Source organism: Ovis aries, chromosome 8 (genome assembly GCF_016772045.2).
Source record: "Ovis aries strain OAR_USU_Benz2616 breed Rambouillet chromosome 8, ARS-UI_Ramb_v3.0, whole genome shotgun sequence".
In the NCBI taxonomy this organism is placed as follows: domain Eukaryota; kingdom Metazoa; phylum Chordata; class Mammalia; order Artiodactyla; family Bovidae; genus Ovis; species Ovis aries.
The window spans coordinates 82,188,668-82,208,541 of NC_056061.1; the positions used below are offsets into that span (position 1 = coordinate 82,188,668).

The 19,874-nt window shown below is 44.5% G+C and overlaps 1 protein-coding gene across 2 annotated transcripts in view; it reads left to right on the forward strand.

Annotated features, from left to right (window-relative positions):
• Nucleotides 1-19,874, forward strand: part of SNX9 (sorting nexin 9) — a 97,193-nt gene that overhangs the window by 19,519 nt on the left and 57,800 nt on the right. For both annotated transcript variants that reach the window (XR_009601538.1, XM_015097503.4), the window contains exon 2: nt 18,847-18,933. Coding sequence is in view for 1 of the 2 variants with exons in the window: in XM_015097503.4 (XP_014952989.2) it covers nt 18,847-18,933 (87 nt within the window). In the remaining variant the exon portion in view is untranslated. The remainder of the gene's footprint in view (nt 1-18,846; nt 18,934-19,874) is intronic.

Here is a 19,874-nt window from a genome sequence, read left to right on the forward strand (position 1 = left end):
CATGGATCACAGCTTCGTCGAGGTGAAGGGGCTTGAGTAGCTCAGTGAAGCTGTGAGCCATGCCACTCAGGGCCACACAACATCGACGGGTCATAGCGAAGAGTTCGGACAAAACATGGTCCATTGGAGGGGGAAATGGCAAACCACTCTAGTACTCTTGCCACGAGAACCTCATGAACAGGATACAAGACCATACTCAATGGAGAAATGAAAGATCCTGGCCAAATGACAAACTCCACATCCTCTCTGATTCTGCTGTAATCTTCTGTCTTTCCCACTAGCCTCTGAGGGCGGCGGCTTGTTTCTATAGTCTCTCGGAACGATCTGTTGTGGATATTCAGTGGATGACTTCCTGAGTGAGAGCTGGGAGCCTGCTGGGTGTCCTGGAGAGGACAGTCCTGGGTTGCACTTCCAGCTTTGCTACTTTCTAGCTCACTAACCATAAGCAAATTAGTCACTCTGGGCTGTTGGTTCCCTGTCTGTAATTATGCCTTCCTATCCCTTACAGGGACATTAAGCTTTTTATGACTTCCAGGATCATCACAGTATAAAGAATTGTCCTCCTCTTGGCCAGCGTTAACTGCACCACTATTAAGAAATACTGGGGCCTTGGCTCATCAGGCCTAGATCAGTACCTGGAATCAGACATGGGGTTACCTTACCTGACTCACGAGAGGGAGGGATGAAAACTTGAACAAAATGGGGGCGGATTTTACCCCCCCAGTGAAGAGGGTAGAGGAGGGCATGAATGTTGTGAGCACTCCGCAGTGCTGATTCTGCGTGAGAGAAGAAAGGTGATTGGAGAGGGCCTGGTGTTGTGGAGTGGGGGGCAGGGCTAGATTTTTAGGGTGGTGTTAGATGTTGGAGGATGGTGAACACCAGGGAAATGGATCTGAGCTTGATCGCAGGGAACAAGGTGTTTGTTATTAAGACTTTTTGATATGTGACGCGATGCTGGTTTTACCGAGAGGGCCTCTGGCAGCAGTGTGCTGGGTTAACTGGCTGAGAGGAAAGATGGGGGTAGGAAGAGCCCACCCGCTCCAGGGCAACTGACATCATTTACTGCAGGGCAGAGAGCTGGTCAGAACTCCAGCTCATTGGCCAGGCGTTCTGCCCCAAAACAGGTTACTTGATGTATGTAATTGATATGAGCTGCTGTTTCTCCTGCAGAACTGAGTAATACCACCACTGGGGGTTGTTTTGAACATTAAGGAAGGACACATGTGAAGTGCGTCCCACCTAGAAACACTTGGTCCCACTTCACCTTTCCTCATCTGCTTGGTTTCCTCTTTTTGTAGGGGCTTTTGGTTTCAGGAAGAACCAACTAGAAAGAGAAGAGAGGATGCTGGCAAAAACCTGGTTGGAGGCCCATTTCCTGTGTTGTAGGAGGCATCTGGTTAGGACCCACCAGGGAGTTTTTCTGGCTTCTCCATCTTTGCATGTAATGACTCCCTCATTCTGAATTTTTCCATCTCTTGGTGCCTGTTTGGTCTAAATCTCTTCGTTTGACTAAGTATGATTCATTCTTCCGTTTTTTGGTGGGTTTTTTTGGAGGGGGGGAGTGTAATAAACATTGTCAGCTCTTCAAATTATATTGTATTTCCCTAACTTAATTCTCTCTGGTAATCTTACTTTACTGTATCTTTAACTTTATACTTCTGATACAATAAACAGCAGCTGTATTTCTGTGATGAGTTATAGTAACTATATGAATTTAGAAGAGAAAGTGTCCTAAAGAGGAACCGCTGATAAAAATAAATCGTCGTTAAGAGTACTGGCCTTCATCCAAGTGTCAGTTTAAAACAGCTATCCCTGCTGGTCCTGTAACCCCGCTGTGTGTGTATTTATGTAGATGGCTTTAAGGAGAAACATCGTTTTGAGTAAAGATTATGCATTTCACTTAAGTATAGTGCTTGTGTGCGTACTCAGTGACTCAGTCGTGTCCGACTCTGCGACCCCATGGACTGCAGCCCACCAGGTTCCTCTGTCCATGAGATCTCCCAGGCAAGAATACTGGAGTGGGCAGGCATTCCCTTCTCCAGGACATCTTCCCAACCCAGAGGTCGAACCCACCTCCCCTGCGGATTCTTTACCACCGAGTCACCTTAAGGAAGTCCATCCTTAGGTATAGTAGCATCCATTCGCATCATTTAAATAGATTAATGTAAGATACGACAAACCTAGACAGTATATTAAAAAGCCAAGATACCACTTTGCTGACACATCTCCATATAGTCAAAGCTCTGGTTTTTCTGGAAATCATGTACCAGTGTGAGAGTTGGACCATAAGGAAGGCTGAGCGCCAAAGAATCGATGCTTTCAAATTGGAGAAACCAGTCAGTCCTAAAGGAAATCAGCCCCTAATACTCATTGGAAGGACTGATGCTGAAGCTCCAATACTTTGGTCACCTGATTCAAAGAACTGACTTATTGGAAAAGACCATGTTGCTGGGAAAGATTGGGAGCAGGAGATGGAGACAGCAGAAGACAAGATGGTTGGATGGCATCATTGACATAATGGACATGAGTTTGAGCAAACTCCAGGGATAGTGAAGGACAGGAAAGCCTGGTGTGCTGCAGTCCATGGGGTTGCAAAGAGTCGGACACTGCCTAGTGACTGAACAACAACAACAGTGTAAGATGGTTAATTTAAATTCTTTAAACAGGTCCAGAGGGACTTGAGGGTCATCCTGTCATTTTTTCATGTGTGACTGATGTGGTCTAGAAATCAAGTATCCGATGTCTTTTCCGATATCCGATGTATCCAGTAATACATGGTTATGATGGAATTGTACTGTTAGGGCAGTCTTTTTGAAACCAGGAAAATGTGTCATATTTATTAAAGCAGGACTGTGAGGCATATATTCTTTAGGAGTTTTCTAACAAAAAGTATTTTAAAAAATTTTATCCATTTTGGGACTTCCCTGGTGGTCCAGTGGTTTTTCATGCCTCCACTATAGGAGACATGGGTTCAATCCCTGGTCAGGGAACTAAGATCCTGCAAACGTAGCCTGCCCACGCACCCCTCCCCCCCAAAAAATTATCCATTTTGATTACTGCACTTTTAGGACAGAGATGATAAGCAGAGGCTGCTAGGAGGGCACTGCTGGAGGGACTGCGGCTGTGCACAGACTGTGCTGGCCAATTAGTCATTTCTACCACTGGCCCAGGAAGGAGGCGGGAGGCCTGCATAATACACAACACAGCTTCTGCTCTGGTTTTGCTGCTGCTGGTAAGTCGCTTCAGTCGTGTCCAACTCTGTGCGACCCCATAGATGGAAGCCTACCAAATTCCCCCGTCCCTGGGATTCTCCAGGCAAGAACACTGGATTGGGTTGCCATTTCCTTCTCCAATGCATGAAAGTGAAAAGCAAAATGCTCTGGTTTTAGTAGTGCTTAATTCCTGTAGCTCATTTTCAGTGTGTTTTATTCATAGGCTATATAAGTAATATACTTTTTTTCTCTCCTGAATGCTAGTTTATAGACACAGTGGAGAGGCCCTGCTAAAAAGAAAGGCTGATTTTTTAAAACTGTTTTCGTAAACGTAGCTTTGTATTATTTGACCTCCAGTTTGTACTTTTACACTTAGCTTTGCACAGCGCTTCCTCTGGGCCTTTGCACTTGCCCCTCTGCCATAGCTAGCCTTGCGTCCTCCCCCAGACCCTGCTTGTCACACGCTGGCACCCTCATTCATAGGTGTCAGCTCAGATGTTGTTCAGTCGCTCAGTCATGTCCGATTCTGTGCGACCCCGTGGACTGCAGCACACCAGGCCTTCCTGGCCTTTCCTATCTCCCATGTTGCCTCCTCAAAAGTGACCTTCCCCAACAACCCGTTTCAAAGTAGCTGCCACCAGTCTGTTACTCTTGCGTCAACTGACTGAGCTCTTTCCCAGCACCTCCACCACCTGCTTCCCAGGTGGCTCAGTGGTAAAGAACCTTCTGCCTGCCATGCAGGAGAAAAGGGTTTGATCCCTGGTTCCGAAAGATCCCCTGGAGAAGGAAATGGCAGCCCACTCCAGTATTGTTGCCTGGAGAATTCCATGGGCAGAGGAGTCTGGCAGGCTACAGTCCATGGTGTCACAAAAGAGTTGGACATGAATTAGTGACTAAACCACCACCACTTGCATTACCTTGTACACCTCCTAAAACAAACACTTCTGAGGGGAGGTAGCCACCTTGATGCTTTTCACCACTGTGTCCACCTAGGACGGAGCCCTGCAGTAGTAACTGCCTGTTACATATTTGGTTGACAAATGAATGTGTGCCTGCCCCCTAGCTTTGGTCTAGAATCCGATCATCCGCTCTAGTAACCACAGAGGATCCCAGGGGAGTGCAGACTTTAAATATGGTCTCTGATGGCTTTAAGCAGAAAATGCCTAGAATGCTGTGGGGAAATTCTAGCCCCACAGTCACAGTAGAGATTTAGGAAAAGTATAATTAAGAAATGTTCGGGACAAGCGTTGGCACTTTGCAAAACAGAGCTTAGTTTATAAACTTAAGGGATGTATGATTGCCTATTAAATGCTTTTTGATTCTTTAGCTGGGGCAGTAACCCTAGACTAAATGAAGTTTTTCATCTCAAGAAAACTACTTTCTATAACTTCAAAACTGAAATAAGTGAAACTTACTTGGAAATGGCAATGAATTCATTAATTTGAGCATCAAACACCTGTTATGTCATAGATACCAAACTGTGCAGTACATTGATTAATCATTCATTCCTTTAATAAATATGTATTTGAGTGCTTGCTGTGTCAGGCGCTGTGCTGAACACGATCGAGAAGGAACTTACAGTTCAGTAGAAGATGCACCACAGGTCAGCAAGCAGGAATAATACCGTGCAAGCACAGCGCTGGGGAGGTATAGTGTAGGCCCAAAGGCAGCCTGGAGGAGAGACCCAGCAGGTTTTGGCGGTCATAGGATGTCTCCCACAAGTGAAATCTCAGTGAATTAAGGGGCCTGAAAGAAGAGCAGGATTTGATCAAGTCAGGGAAGAGGGGAGGTGTGTTCAGATGTGGGATTCATCAGTATAAAGATGGCAGGCCGAAGTTGTCAGGGTGACTGTCACCTGGGGAGAGTATGTCCAGTGAGAAGAGCACCGGATCCCAGGAACATGAACTTTTTCAGGGTAGCCTGCCTCCAAAAAGAAAGCCTGAGAAAGGAGAGAAGACAGTCAGAAGAGGTCGCACATGGTGATGCAAAGGGAGGAATGTTTCAAGGAGGAGGAAGTGGACGGCGGTGTCCCACACAGCCAGGAGGCGGAGTGAGGTGAGGGCCCCGCAGGTCCACTAGTTTCCCTCCAGGAGGGCCGCTCGTGGCCTTGACAGAGCCATTCCAGTGTCCTTACACGGGCAAAGCTCGGCTACTGTGGGGTGAAGAGTGAGCAGCGAATGGGGTAGACACAGTGACCATGGACAGCTTGTCTTAAAATTCAAGTTTCTTTTGAACGGATGAAGAAGATGTGGTACAGATATGCAGTGGGATACTGCTCAGCCATGGAAAAGCTGGGAACAGCGCCATTCACAGCCGTTTAGATGGACAGAGAGATCACCACACTAAGTCCAGAAGAGACAGGTACTATACTCTATCACTTATATGTGGATCTAAAGTGAGACACGAATGAACTGACCTACGAAACAAAACCCTACTCAGACCTAGAAAGCAGGCTTGTGGTTGCCAGGTTGGGGAGATGGATTGGGAGTTTGGGATTAGCAGATGCCAGCTATTGCATATAGGATGGATAAACAGCAAAGTCCTACTGCGTAGCATGGGGAACAGTATCCTGTGATAAATCATACTGGCAAAGAATATGGAAGAGATTATATATGTAACTGGATCACCTTTCTATGCAGCAGCCATTAACACTAAATCCAGCTATACTCCAGTAAGAAAGTAGTATTAATTAAAGTAATAAATTCATATTTCTTAGAGAAGTTAAGAGAAGGCATTGGTCAGAGGAGTATTTGGGGTTGAGGCTTCCCAGGTGGCACGGTGGTAAAGAAGACCTGGGTTCGATCTCTGGGTTGGGAAGATCCCCTGGAGGAGAAAATGGCAACCCACACCTGTATTCTTGCCTGGAGAATTCCGTGGACAGAGGATCCTGGCAGAATACAGTCCATGAGATCACAAAGAGTCAGACATGACTGAGCGAGCACGCACAATAAATTCAAATTTCTTAGAAATGTTAAGACGTAGGTCCAAGGAGTATTTGGGGTTGAAGTAGGAATTCTTTAAAGAGTGGTTTAAATGCTAAGGAGAAGGAGAGAGCAGAGAAGTTAAATAAAATCATGGAATAGTTAGAAAGTGTAACTGGCTAAGAGCCTCTGAGCATATAGCGTAGGGGGCGGTTATCTTTGTAGTCTGTGAGAGCTTTCTCCTGGCCTCTCTTCTCCTCCCTTCCTTCCTTTCATTTTTTTTTCCCCCCAACACTAGAGCTTGTAGGATCTCGGTTCTCACAGGGACTGAACTCGCCCCCTCAGCAGTGATGGAATCCAAACCAGTGCATCTCCAGGGAAGTCCCTGTTTTTTGAAATTACAGCCGAGGTCATGTGCTTACATGTAAGCCCCCAAAAGTGCCCTAAAGCAAAAAAATTTAAAGTGGTTTTACAGTGTGCAGCTCATCACATCTGCTTTGTATGCTTGGTGTCTACACTGAAAGTATTTTACTTTGTTTAACACTTCTGGCAGGCCACTTTTGAGATTACATCTTTGTTTCTTTGACTTTTAAACCCACATTACTGCTAGTTGCTGGGGGCTGTCCATGTGTTAGGGGGTGTACCATCAGCCACAGAAAGCTAATTCCATAGAAGGAACGCAGTGCAATTAGGGTAACATTAGTTGTGTTCCCCTCCCCCCACCATTGTACTATTTATTTGCATGGACTTTAAAAATCATGGTAAAATATATGTAATGTAAATTTACCGTTTTCTAGGCAAGCATAAATGTCTTGATTTTATAAACTGAAGTCAGTTTTGCAAAATGCTAGCAGCGTATCCTACATATCTCTTAATTACACCCTTGGAGGTTGTCCTGCGTGCTCCTTGGGCGGTTTTCTTGCTGTGCGCGCTGATCAGTTCTCAGCCGGGGACTCTGAGCGATGGTCCCTCTGCAGGTCTCCAGGGCAGCCTGTGTGCGGCCCCTTCCTCTCCCGCACCCTCCCCTGTGAACCCTGGCCTCCAGCGCCTCCCCACTCGCGCATCAACAGCCTCTGCCTGGTCTCCCCTTCCCAGTTCTTGGGCTCATCCTCACTCTCTCCAGGATCACTCTCCAGAGCTGCTGAGCCGATTCTTAGATTTTGGTCAGCGTTTGACTTGTTTGAAGTTGGAGAGTAAATCCAGTACCTGGTGCACCATTTTTTTTTTTTTTTTCTGACGTTGAAGTTTGCCTACTATGTCTTGTGAAATTCTTGTCTACTTTCTGAAATACATATATTCTGTTAAACTGGCCTTTTCCCAGGACCAGTTGTCTTCCTTCCCTGTCTCTCGTGGCAGAAGGAGCTTTGCAGTGCCATCTGCCTGCCTGCTGCTTGCACGCATAGCCAGAGTCAGGTCCACAGGCGGTCAGGGATCCTGCCTCTTGGTTCTTGTCTACCTGGTGACTCAGTCCTGGTGGGAGGTCTGTGTGCGCTTCCTCTGCACCCCGCCCTGGCTCTTTATGTGAGCTAGAGTCCCCGCAGTAGTGCTGCCATCTCTTCTTACCTTCCAAGTTTTCTGTCTCTTAAAGTGCATTTCTCATAAATAGCGTATCTGCAGATCTTTTTTCTTTTATATATTTGCCTCTTGTTGCAGAACATGGGCTCTTGAGCCGTGGGCTCAGTAGTTGCGGTGCATGGACTTAGTTGCTCCACAGTATGTGTGATCTTCGCGGATCAGGGATTGAGCCCATTGTCCCCTGCATTGGCAGACGATTCTTATCCACTATGTGACCAGGGAAGCCCAGGGTCTTACTTTTTATCAAGTTGACAATCTGTCTTTTAATTGGAGTATTTATTTTCTTCCTTCCATCCATCCATCCATGATAGCCCTTAGGTTCACAGTATGCATTGGTATCTTAACACATTTCTAACTTCAGATAACAATACAGCACGTCGCATGCTATGAGAACCCAGTACGTTCCTATGGAGAAGGCGATGGCACCCCATTCCAGTACTCTCGCCTGGAAAATCCCGTGGACTGAGGAGCCTGGTGGGCTGCATTCCATGGGGTCACTAAGAGTTGGACACGACTGAGCGACTTCACTTTCACTTTTCACTTTCATGCATTGGAGAAGGCAATGGCAACCCACTCCAGCGTTCTTGCCTGGAGAATCCCAGGGATGAGGGAGCCTGGTGGGCTGCCGTCTGTCTATGGGGTCGCACAGAGTAGGACACGACTGAAGTGACTTAGCAGCAGCAGCACGCTTCTATATCTGCTTCCTGACCTTTGTGCTGTTTTCTGTTGTACATTTTACACTGTCGTTATTCTTGTTTCAAAAGTCAGTTATCTGACTTTTTAAAGTCAGATATCTTTTACGGAAATTAAACGATGAGGTTTGTGTTTTGTTTTTTTTTTTTTTTTTTTGGCCTACATATTATTTCTGACGCTCTTTCTTTGGTGTAAATTCAGGTGTTTGTCTGATATCATTTTCCTTCTGGTTAAACAGCTTCCTTTAATATTTCTGGTAGTGTTGGTTTGCTGGTGACAAATTTAGCTTTCATCTGGAAATGTCTTTGTGTTATGTTTAGTTTTGAAGGATGTTTTTGATGGGCACAGAATTCTGTTGACAGTTTTGTTATTTTTCACGGCTTTACAGGTGGATTTTGACTGTATTGTTTCTAGTAAGAAACCTGTGGTCATTCTTTGCTCCTTGGTGTGGCATGTGTCTGGCCCTCGCCGCCATCTTTGGCTGCTTTTAAGGTATATCCCTTTATGGGTGATGTTGCATCAGTTCCTTTCTTTCAAGAGTAACTTCTGAGTGTGTTGAGTCCAGGGTAGCCTTTTTTAGCCCTAGCCTGCCTGGGGTTACTACCTTAAATGCTTTGGGTGTATTCAGTGGAATTTCCCTCTCTGGCTAGTCAGAGCTCTAGTATCTTCCAGTTCTGCCTGACCTCTGACAGTTTTTTGACCCTGCGGCTCCCAAGAGTTGACCTTTGCCAGGCCTTAAAGCAGTTTGCCCAGTTGTGTGCAGTTCCATAGTTACCAACTAGCTCAAGGAGACCTTTGCGCAGGTTTCTGGAGCTTTTTCCCTGAGTAACTCCTTTCTGGTAGTTTGTTCTCAGATTTCAGCCGCCTTCAGTTCAGTTCAGTTCAGTCGCTCAGTCGTGTCCAACTCTTTGCGACCCCATGAATTGCAGCACGCCAGGCCTCCCTGTCCATCACCAACTCCCGGAGTTCACGCAAACTCATGTCCATCGAGTCGGTGATGCCATCCAGCCATCTCATCCTTTGTCGTCCCCTTCTCCTCCTGCCCCGAATCCCTCCCAGCATCAGGGTCTTTTCCAATGAGTCAGCTCTTCTCATGAGGTGGCCAAAGTACTGGAGTTTCAGCTTTAGCATCATTCCTTCCAAAGAACACCGAGGGCTGATCTCCTTCAGAATGGACCAGTTGGATCTCCTTGCAGTCCAAGGGACTCTCGAGTCTTCTCCAACACCACAGTTCAAAAGCGTCAATTCTTCAGCACTCAGCCTTCTTCACAGTCCAACTCTCACATCCATACATGACCACTGGAAAAACCATAGCCTTGACTAGCCGCGTTAGCCTCCTGGAATTTTCGTCTCTGTCTTGTCAACTTCGCAGGACCTGTGCTTCCTGCCTGGGGCTCTTGGCTTCTCCCAGCACTTGGTCAGAAAGTCCTGCCTGTCAGAAAGCCAGAGCCTTCACAGAACTCATCTCCCCTCTCCTTTCTCTCCGAGTTTCCTTTCCTGTGCTGTCCTTTTGGGAGTCTCTGGAAACTGTTACTTTGTATACTTTGTCCAGTTTTCTAGCTGTTTTTGTCAGTATGTGGTACCAGCAAATCTAATATCAGTTACTTCTTTGTTGATTGGTTGATTTTCTTTTTTTCTTGGCCCTGCTGTGAGGTTTATAGGATCTTAGTTCTCCTCCCAGGGATCCAACCCCAGGCGGTTGGCAGTGAAAGAGCAGAGTCCTAACCACTGGGCCTCCAGGGAGTTTCCTTGATTAGTTGTTTTCACGACTAGATTTTGATGTATCAGTTATTCACTTTATGTTCTAGTTTTCCTTTTTTTTTTTTTCCTAAATTTTGCTTGGTCTATACTGTAGTTTTTTTAGTCTCTCCTTTTAGTAGCTTTATCCTAAAAGGCCTTGGGTTGAATCGAGTTCTATCAGAAAAATGATGATGTTCTTGGGGACAAGTTTCTTTTTTTGCGATTTTGCGTGTGGGCAGTGTTTCAATTGATCCATGAAGCCTCCAGACAGCAGAGAAGCTGCGCCACAGCTCGGGCGCCCTTTGCTGTGCTTTCCCCAGCACTCAGCGCTCTGACACGCTCTGCATTTGAAAGAAATACGTTTTTAGGGGAAATTTCAGTCCTTGTAAGGAATTTGAAGCACTGAGTATGATAGAATATTTTGATAGAGTCCTTTGTGAGAACTTATTTCTCTTAACTTTTAAGAGATAATTTTTTTTTCCTAAATGGGGTTGTTGGGTATTCAGTACAGAATAATCAGTGTAGTACAGGGCTCAGTGATCCTTGCTGGTGATCACTAGCATTAGGACAAAAGAGACTAACAGCTGAAGCAGGAACTTGTTTTAAGGGACAGTCTCTCAACCTAGGTACTTTGTGCTGTTTTGGAAACTAGGCTGAGTTTATAATAGAGCTGGATGAAAATGTTAAGAGTCTTGAACATATGATCTCTGGCTGTTGATTTTTGTTCGTGGCCTTAAAGTGCTAAAGGTGAAGTTTGCTCATTTTTGGTTTTTCAAGTCATGCTATGTTTCAGGTACCCTTTATAAAGTGAGCAGAGTACTTTGGGACAAGTTCATTCACAGTTTCTCAAAAAGAAATCTTTTTGGAATTTTAGATGAAATGACATTATAGTTACAGCTAGGCGTCTCTATGGTGTTCTACCTTTGTTCTCAGGAGCACAGTGTGATTTATTGAAAAGGCTTTCTTTACTAAGGCTCTTCATGCGTTTGGTTATCGCTTCTGCTTGGTATTTTGTTTTTTGTTGTTGTTGCACTTGGGAATAACCCCCAATTATCTTTGTATACATACATTAAAAACAATCAAGTGATTGTTTACAGAGAAACCTGATTTCTTTTTATTTTAAAATTGGTCTGATTAATTTTCATCATTCTAATATTGTTTCAAATGATCAGGGTTGAGGAATTCCCTGTGGACCACCATCAGCCTTGCTGGGTTACCCCTTACCTTCGTACACAAGGTGGGGGCGGGGGGCTCTTTCTGGTTGACCTCTCAGGTGGTCTGGTTCTCTTTCAATCAGGTGAAGTAACAGACTCTAGAACTACTTTCTGTGTGAGTCAGTAACCTGGCACTGGCTGTTTCCCTTGTGTGGCAGCAAGTTTTTTTAGCACACGCAGAATGTATGTATAACACTCGGGAAGAGCGCTGGAGGTCATGATAGCGAACGTTAATTGAGCCCTTTATGCCAGTCACTGTTCTGAGCACCTTACGTCCATTACTTCCCTGATCATTTGTGTCATGAGGCATAAACTGTTGGCCTTATCACATTCTTGAGGAATTTGAGCCGGAGACTTTGAGGAATTGAGCCAAGTTTACAAGGCTGGTGAAACAGTAGAATGGGAAGTTGGACTCGTGGTCTGGCTCTGAAGCCAGCTCATAATAACTACGTTGACAGTAATTACAGTTCACCCCCGTTTTGTGGGGAGAAATGAAAAACATTGTCAAGACACGCTGGGGGGCAGGGGTGGTATGGACAGACCACTGTTACTGGGAACATATATGTTTTCTGCTTACTGTCTCTGAAGTTTGAGACTTGGGGTACTGTTTGCTGGTAAACTTCTATCTTTTTTTTCTATAATGCACATGTCATTTTATAACCAGGAAACACAGTAAAGCTATTTGAATTTGGAGTGGGGTGCAGTTTTTTCTTAGCCACAGGTAAGCAGGTTTTCCTGTGCTTTGCCCTGAAGGTTGAGTGGTGATTAGTAGACTTGCAACTCAGATAAAGAGCAGGGTAGATGTGCTGATATGAAGAGTCCGAAGACTAGATAAAACGTGAAATGCAGAGGTGCACAGGTGTCATGGTTCTGATTGGGTGTGTGTACGTGTGTGTGTACGCGAGTGCATGCGTGCACATGCTTGTCAAATGCAGACCATTCTGAAGGGAACTTTCAAACCTATTAGCACTTGTGCCCTTTGGGGTGAAGAGGAGCATTTTCTAACTTTTCCTATTTTAGCTTCATTATATTGCTTTTGTTGTTGTTGTAAAAGTACCTTTTTACACACACACACACACACACACACACACACACACACACACAGAAATAGCAGCACACAGAATGAGAACTCCAGGAATGTGTAGACTTTAATACGGATTCTGAGAGCCTTCCGGTCATTGTTTGAGTTAAACTTTGGAGCATTTTGTGTTTTGTCATACCTGGGGAAACATTCCCGACTAGACTGTGGTAGTTTCAGCAAGGTTCTGAGCTTTCTGGGTTAGTGGTGTAAGACAGTGCTTCTGATTTATAATTTTTTGACTGAACAGTAAGTTCATATTAAAAAAAAAAAAAAACCACTTAAAACGTTACATAAAGATAACACTGAAAATTTCTCTCCTATCCGTCCTTCGGCCAGCTGTCTTCTCTTAGAGGCAATGTTACTTCTGTATATCTTTACAGAGATAAGCACATGTGTTTTCTTTCTTTCTTTCTTTCTTTTTTTTTTTTTGACACAGTGGTGTACTTTGCTTTATTTTCTCATTTAATACATATACTTTAGAGATGATTCCACATGTGAAAAATAAGCAAGCCCTCCTGTGTTTTTTTTTTTTTTTTTTTTTGCCTGAAGCACTTGATATTCCCTTCCATGGCAGGGCCCTACTTGACTAACCAATCCCTACTTTCAGGCTGGCCTGGTCCTTTGCTCCTGTAAACAGAGCTACAGTTAATAACCGTTTGCAAATGTGTGAATATTTCTGGAGGAAGACTTCCTGGAGGCTGAGTTGGATTTTGATAGGCTGCCTCTGACTGCCAACAGTTCTACATAACTCCTCTGTCTCTGCCCCTACACCCTCACCCACACGATGTTCTGATCAAAGGTTTTTGTTCTGTTTTGCCAGTCGATAGTGGAAAAATAATATTTGTTTAGTTTTATAAGTGAGGTTTTACATTTTTGAGAGCCTTTTATTTCTTACTTGTAGTTAGCCTTCATAGCGTAGGAGAGCCAACCTTTAGTCTGTGATAAAAGTCACATATTTTTCCTGTCTTGTCTTTTTTTTTTTTTTTAATCTTGTTGATAATGGCTTTTGCCAGGCAAGGTAGGTATGTGTTATTTTGGGAGAAGAGAAATTTTTCTCTCTTCAGGATTTCTGTTCTGTACTTGAAGTCCTCCTCCACTGCAAGATTATTTTAAAAATTCACCTAAGATGTCCTTTGGTGCTTTTCATGGTTTTCTGTAAACTTAATGAGTTAAGACAGCATGTTATTCCTTGTACTTCTGCAGGTTGGCTGTGAGTGGTTCTTGTGGTCTGAAAAGCCTGCCCAGGCCTCGATGGCCGTGGGTGGCCTCGTCCACGTGCCAGGGTCTCACCTTGAGCGGCTGGGATGGCTGGGTTGGGATGGTGGTCCCTCTTCTGCAGAGGCTCATGTGGTCTGGGAGGTGATCCTGGCAACCGGGAGGGCAGGCCCCACCCGGTAGGTGCTTCACGCCCTTTGCTTGTATCACAGTTGCTGTTACCCTGTCGGCCAAAGAAGCGCATGAACAAGTCCAAAGTCAAGAGGTGGAAAAACAGCCTTCACTTCATACTGGGAGGAGTGGCAAAGTCACCTTGCAGAGGGTATTCAGATAGGGATGGGAAGATTTATTTTACAAACAATGTGCCACACTCCTCAGTTTTTCCCATTTTCTGTGTCTTTCAGGAATATTGTAAAGTTTTCCCGTACACATCTCCTTACTTTATTCCTAACTAGTTTATCTTTTGCTGATTCTATAAATGATGTCATACTGCCGCCTCACCACCCCCAACCCCCCCCGCCATCTTCATTTAGAATTCTTGGGCAGGTGATACGTGTACACAGTTAAAATGATAAGAAATAAACTGAGAAATCTCACTATTCTTATCCACTCATTTTCCTCTCCCATCTCTATAGGCAATCAGTGTTAAAAGAATTTCTTTTAATTATCTAGTGCTTCTTTATGGAAGTACTGACAAATATAAGTATTCTTCTGCCTATGAAAGAAGTAGCATACTACATGCCCTATTGTGCAGCTAGCTAGCTGTCCTCAGTTAATGAACCGTAGTTCATGTCAGTACATAGAGATTGTTCCCATGCGTTCATCGCTGCATATTTTCTTGGGATGGTATACCATGGTTTATGTAACGAGTTCCCTTTTAGTAGCTACTAGGGTGGTTGCAGTCTTTTCATATTGCAAACAGTGCCGCCCTAAATGACTTGGTACACACATGCATGTAGGGAACGGATCCTCAAAATGAGACTTCTGGATCTAAAGGTAAATGGATCTTGCAAACTGTATTGAGGCAAAATTTCTCACTTATCAGCTGAGCAGAAATACAAAGGTTGGGTGATTGATTCTGTTTGTGAAGCTGGGGAGAACCATTTCTTTCATATTGCTGGCAGAGGTTTAAATAGTAGAGTCCCCAAAAAAGGGAAATCTGACTACATCTGCCAGATTAACTTGTCTTCCTTTATGTGTGGAATTGAGCATTTTTTTCCCCCACACATAAATAGTATAAGGACCATTTATTTTTTTCTGTGAACCGTGTTTCTCTGCCCATTTTCCTGGTGGGTTGCCAGTCTTTTTCTTGAGTTCTAGATGCTCTTTAAACCTTTTGATGTGAATTGCAGAGTTCTTTCCCTGGTAGCTCATGTTTCATATATTAGTGATTGGGGTAATAGTGATGCTATGTGTGATATGGCTAGTTTGATGCCACCACATCCAAGAACTGTTCAGACGCTTTCTTCTGATTGTTCTGTACACCACATGAAGAAGCTTTGATCTGGGCCAATCTGGGTAGAAAGTGTCTCAGAGTCGTCCCAGCCTCCAGCAGTTTGGTCACAACATGGCCTTAGGATTCCCTTGGTCCAAGTATTTCCAGAACCGTGCATGAGTGGAGTGGAGGCTGGGCGGAGTGACACGGCAGTGGATGGTACAGTTTGATTGGTTTAGTGTAAGTATTCCGAAGGATTTCTTCCTACTTGTGATTGTATAATTGCCTTTTGTTACACGGAGACTTAAGATCATTCTGTTCGTTTCTTGGAAACATATTCCTACGCAATGAATTTATGTTTATGTTTCTCTTTGTCTTGGAGGTTTCTCAAGCCCCAGTGCTTGTCCAGTTGGCCAGTTAGAAATCTCCTCCAAGTGCATCATGTTTCAGGAGAACACACTTCAACCCATTTTTGGAAAAACATTTTTAAAAGCATGTATCAATTTTACTGGTAGTCTATTCTTAAAAAAAATTTACAGAAGAAAATTAATTTTGGAGCCATTCTCAATGGGTGCCACCAATTCTGACTGACCAGGAACTGTGGAAATTTAGCCCTTGAAATGCTTGGAGCTGTTTCTTGAAGAACAGCTACTACTGGAGAGGTAAGGTAAGGTGAAGTCGCTCAGTCGTGTCCGACTCTTTGCGACCCCGCGGACTGTAGCCTACCAGGCTCCTCCGTCCATAGGATTCTCCAGGCAAGAATACTGGAGTGGGTTGCCATTTCCTTCTCCAGGGGATCTTCCCGAGCCAGGGATCAAACCCAGGTCTCCCGCATTGGGGGCAGACGCTTTAACCTCTGTGCCACCAGGGAAGCCCATCCTAACTACTGGAAAAGGGAGTGAGAAAAACAACCTTTTCTTTCAACAACCAGTAGTCGGCGGCTTGGCAGTTGAGGTGGAGGTCAGCATCTTTGCTTGCATAGTTGCTGTAGTGGTGGGGAGGGTGGGAAGGTGAGGCGACCTGGAGGCTGCGATAAGACTGGAGCGGAGTGGGTGTGGGCGGGCTTCCAATCTGCGCTAAACCTGCTCACCTGGAGCAACCGAGTTGCTCTTCTCTGCTCAGTGGCTTTTGTTTTTTTCCTGTTGACATTTATGCTCATTTGGGGATATACTTTTTAAATCTGCCCCAAAGTTAGTCTCAGTTATAATTCTTAAACATCTCTAGGTTTAAAAAAAAAAAAGTCCTAAGTCAGTGTTTAAAATAAACCTACAGTGTTTATAGACATTTTCCGTGGGTACATGTTCAGTAATATTTAAATGTGTAGGGGAGTTTCCATTTTTTTATTTTTGACTTGTTTCACATTCTGTTTCACCAAGTTGTTAAGTTTAGTAAACGAGAGGCTTTTGCGGTTCTGTATCTGAGGGTTGGTTGGATTTAAGTGGATCAAAAAAATTGTTAACGGATCCTCAAGGAGCAGGATCAAAACAGTAGGTTCCTCGTCTGGCTCTTGTCCTGGGGGTGCGTCCTGGCCTGGGGAGCCCCCCACCTCCCTCCTCAGGCCTTTATCTCCTATCTGCCCTCATTGCGTGAGGGATTGAGGTTGGTTTGACATGTTTATAAAAACATGTTTTAGTCCCCAATGGGACAAGCTGAATTCTATCTCCTTTTACAGCTGCGTGAGGAACATACCTCAGCCCAGGGTCGCTGTCCCCGTAGTGACCTCAGGAAAACGGTGGCACTTGCAGAATTCTCTCTCTGCCCGAGCCTGGCTCTCAGTCCCCCTTCCCAGTGTGTAAAAGTAAAGGATCTGATGCCATGCACTACTGTTCGTTTCTTTCCAACATTTTATTATGAAAAATTTCAAGCATGTAGAAAAGTTGAACTCATTTTCCATTGGATACCATGAACCCCCATCAAGATTCCATAAATAAGTTTACTTACTGTACCTGCTTTATCGCTTTCCTCCACCAGTTCATCTTATTATTTTTGACGTATTTCAAAGTACATTAGAATTTGGGGTCTTTTCCCCTGATCTTTTGCCACTGGATGTGAATCCTTGGCCCCTGTTAGAAGCATTTCAGGTGTCCTTAAGCAGGTGTGGAGGAAGCACTGGCCAGCGCAGTTCTCGCCGCGCGGTCGGTGTGCAGCAAACGCGTGTTAAAGGAGTGTAGGCCCGCTAGTCCTGGTTGATGAACCCTGTAGGCAGACGTCGCTTTGCCTCTTAGGACAATTACTTTTTTATATATAATTCTGTTTATTTATTTATATTCATTGTTTGGTCTTCATTGCTGCATGGGCTTTCTGTGGTTACGGAAAGCGAGGGCCACTCTTGGTTGTGGTGCGCAGGCTCCTTGTGGTGGCTTCTCTTGTCATGGAGCTCAGGCTCCAGGCGCAGGGCCTCCAGTAGCTGCTACTCACGGCTCTAGAGCACAGGCCCAGCAGTTGTGCACACGGGCTTAGTTGCTCCGCAGCATGTGGATCCTCCCTGACCAGGGATCGAGCCCACCTCTCCTGCTTTGGCAGGTGGATGCTTTACCGCTGAGCCACCAGGAAGCAGCAGGATAAGTTTAAAACAAACCACATTTCAGAGGTACATGTGGTCTCAATTTGTAAGATGGACTTTCTTCTATAAGACAGTCCATGAAAAGACAATTATTTAGAATTTGAGATGGATTAAATGCACATAACATATTATAAAAGTATATGTATTTTTTACAGCGGTGGTTGTCTCTCTTGGAATACATGCATGGCGGTTAGTTATTCCAAGGAACCCACATCTCAGGGTTGGTGCCTCAAGCATCTGCTTGAGGAAGGGCCTGAAAGAGCAGCCCCACCTCACATCAACCAGAACAGCTTCCCTTTAGCCTATTTTCTATGAGATTCAGATTCCATGGCAAGAAAAATTTTGAAAATCACAACTGCTCAGGTTCCCTGACCCAAGTATACCAGAGCCCTAGGTAAGTCTTCATATGGCTCAGATGGTAAAGCATCCACCTGCAATGCAGGAGACCTGGGTTCGATCCCTGGATCAGGAAGATCCCCTGGAGAAGGGCGTGGCTACCCACTCCAGTATTCTTGCCTGGAGAATCCCATGAACAGAAAAGCCAGGTGGGCTGGAGTCCATGGGGTTGCAGAGAGTCGGACACGATTGAGCAACCAACACTTTCTTCTTCTTAGTAGGAAGGATTCTAGTAGAAGAGTATAAATGTGTCTTGCACAAGGCTCAGATCTCTGTGTTTTTAGTTGGCTGGGGTTGCTGCACTGTCAGAATTTACCCTAGGTGAAGAACAGTGAGAGTCTTAACAGCAGGAGGTTCATCTAAAGACTGTGCATCTCATGTGTGTACATACTTCTGTGGAGATCCCTCAGTCCCTGAGAGTCCGTGTGCCCACAGTGAACAGTGTCTGTATTTCCACTTCTTGCCTCCTGCCAGGAAGGCCACGCATGTTCTTTTCCCCTTGCTGAAATGGGTTTATTCTGAGTTCTTCAGGGCCCAATCTCTAAGTACCGTGTGGGAGGCAACCAGAAACCTCCCTCCTCCCAGAGCAGAGCAGGGGTCTCTCTCTTGGTGTCATTCTTCCTCACAAACAGCACTGATGAATCATTTTGATCCAACGTCTTCCTTTGTTCCAAAACAACCGCAACCGCGGTCATGACATGTTGTTCACAAAGTGAGCGGTATAGATGGTTCTTTTTTTCTTTTTTTTTTACTGTTACGTTTACATTTGTAACTTCCTCTTTTTCTCTTTCCTTCCAATAGGCTCGGGTTATGTATGATTTTTCTGCTGAACCTGGAAATAATGAACTGACGGTTAATGAAGGCGAAATCATCACAATTACAAATCCGGTAAGAGAACTGTTATGTTTAAATTGGTCTCTTAAGGATTTATGTTTAAGATTTTATTTTCTTAACAGGCTGATCTTTCAAACCCACATGAATTCCTTCCCTGTTGCTTGTGCAGTACTGATGGTTAAAAAAGAATTGCTGGTTAGAAAAAAATATATGTAGTTTTATACAGCGTGCCAGGTGTGTATAAGTAAATCGGCTCTATTTTTAATTGTAGAAGACATGAAAGCTTACATTTACTGTTTTTTTTTTTTTTTTTTTAATGAAGAAGCACTCTTAATTTCTTGGTAAAATAGTATTTAAATTGCTGTTGTGGACAAGAAATGGACAAAGTCATTTAAAATGACTTTTTAAAAGAATATATTATCTAGATTCAGGTAGATGTTAACTAATTAGGGTATGGCTTATGAATTTAAGATAGCCCGTATTATTTTAAAGGGAAGCAGTAGGATTTTTCAAAGGTAACATTAAAACTGGGACTCCTGGCATAGAGTACATTACTGTTTAGTTTATTAACATTATTTATCTAGGAGCACTCGGGAAGGTTAGGCCAGTTCAGTTCAGTTCAGTCGCTCAGTCATGTCCGACTCTTTGCAACCCCATGAATCGAAGCACGCCAGGCCTCCCTGTCCATCACCAACTCCCAGAGTTCACTCAGACTCATGTCCATCGAGTCAGTGATGCCATCCAGCCATCTCATCCTCTGTCATCCCCTTCTCTTGCCCCCAATCCCTCCCAGCATCAGAGTCTTTTCCAGTGAGTCAGCTCTTCGCATGAGGTAGCCAAAGTCCTGGAGTTTCAGCTTCAGCATCATTCCCTCCAAAGAAATCCCAGGGCTGCTCTCCTTCAGAATGGACTGGTTGGATCTCCTTGCACTGTTTCCTCTGTTTCCCCATCTATTTCCCATGAAATGATGGGACCAGATGCCATGATCTCATTTT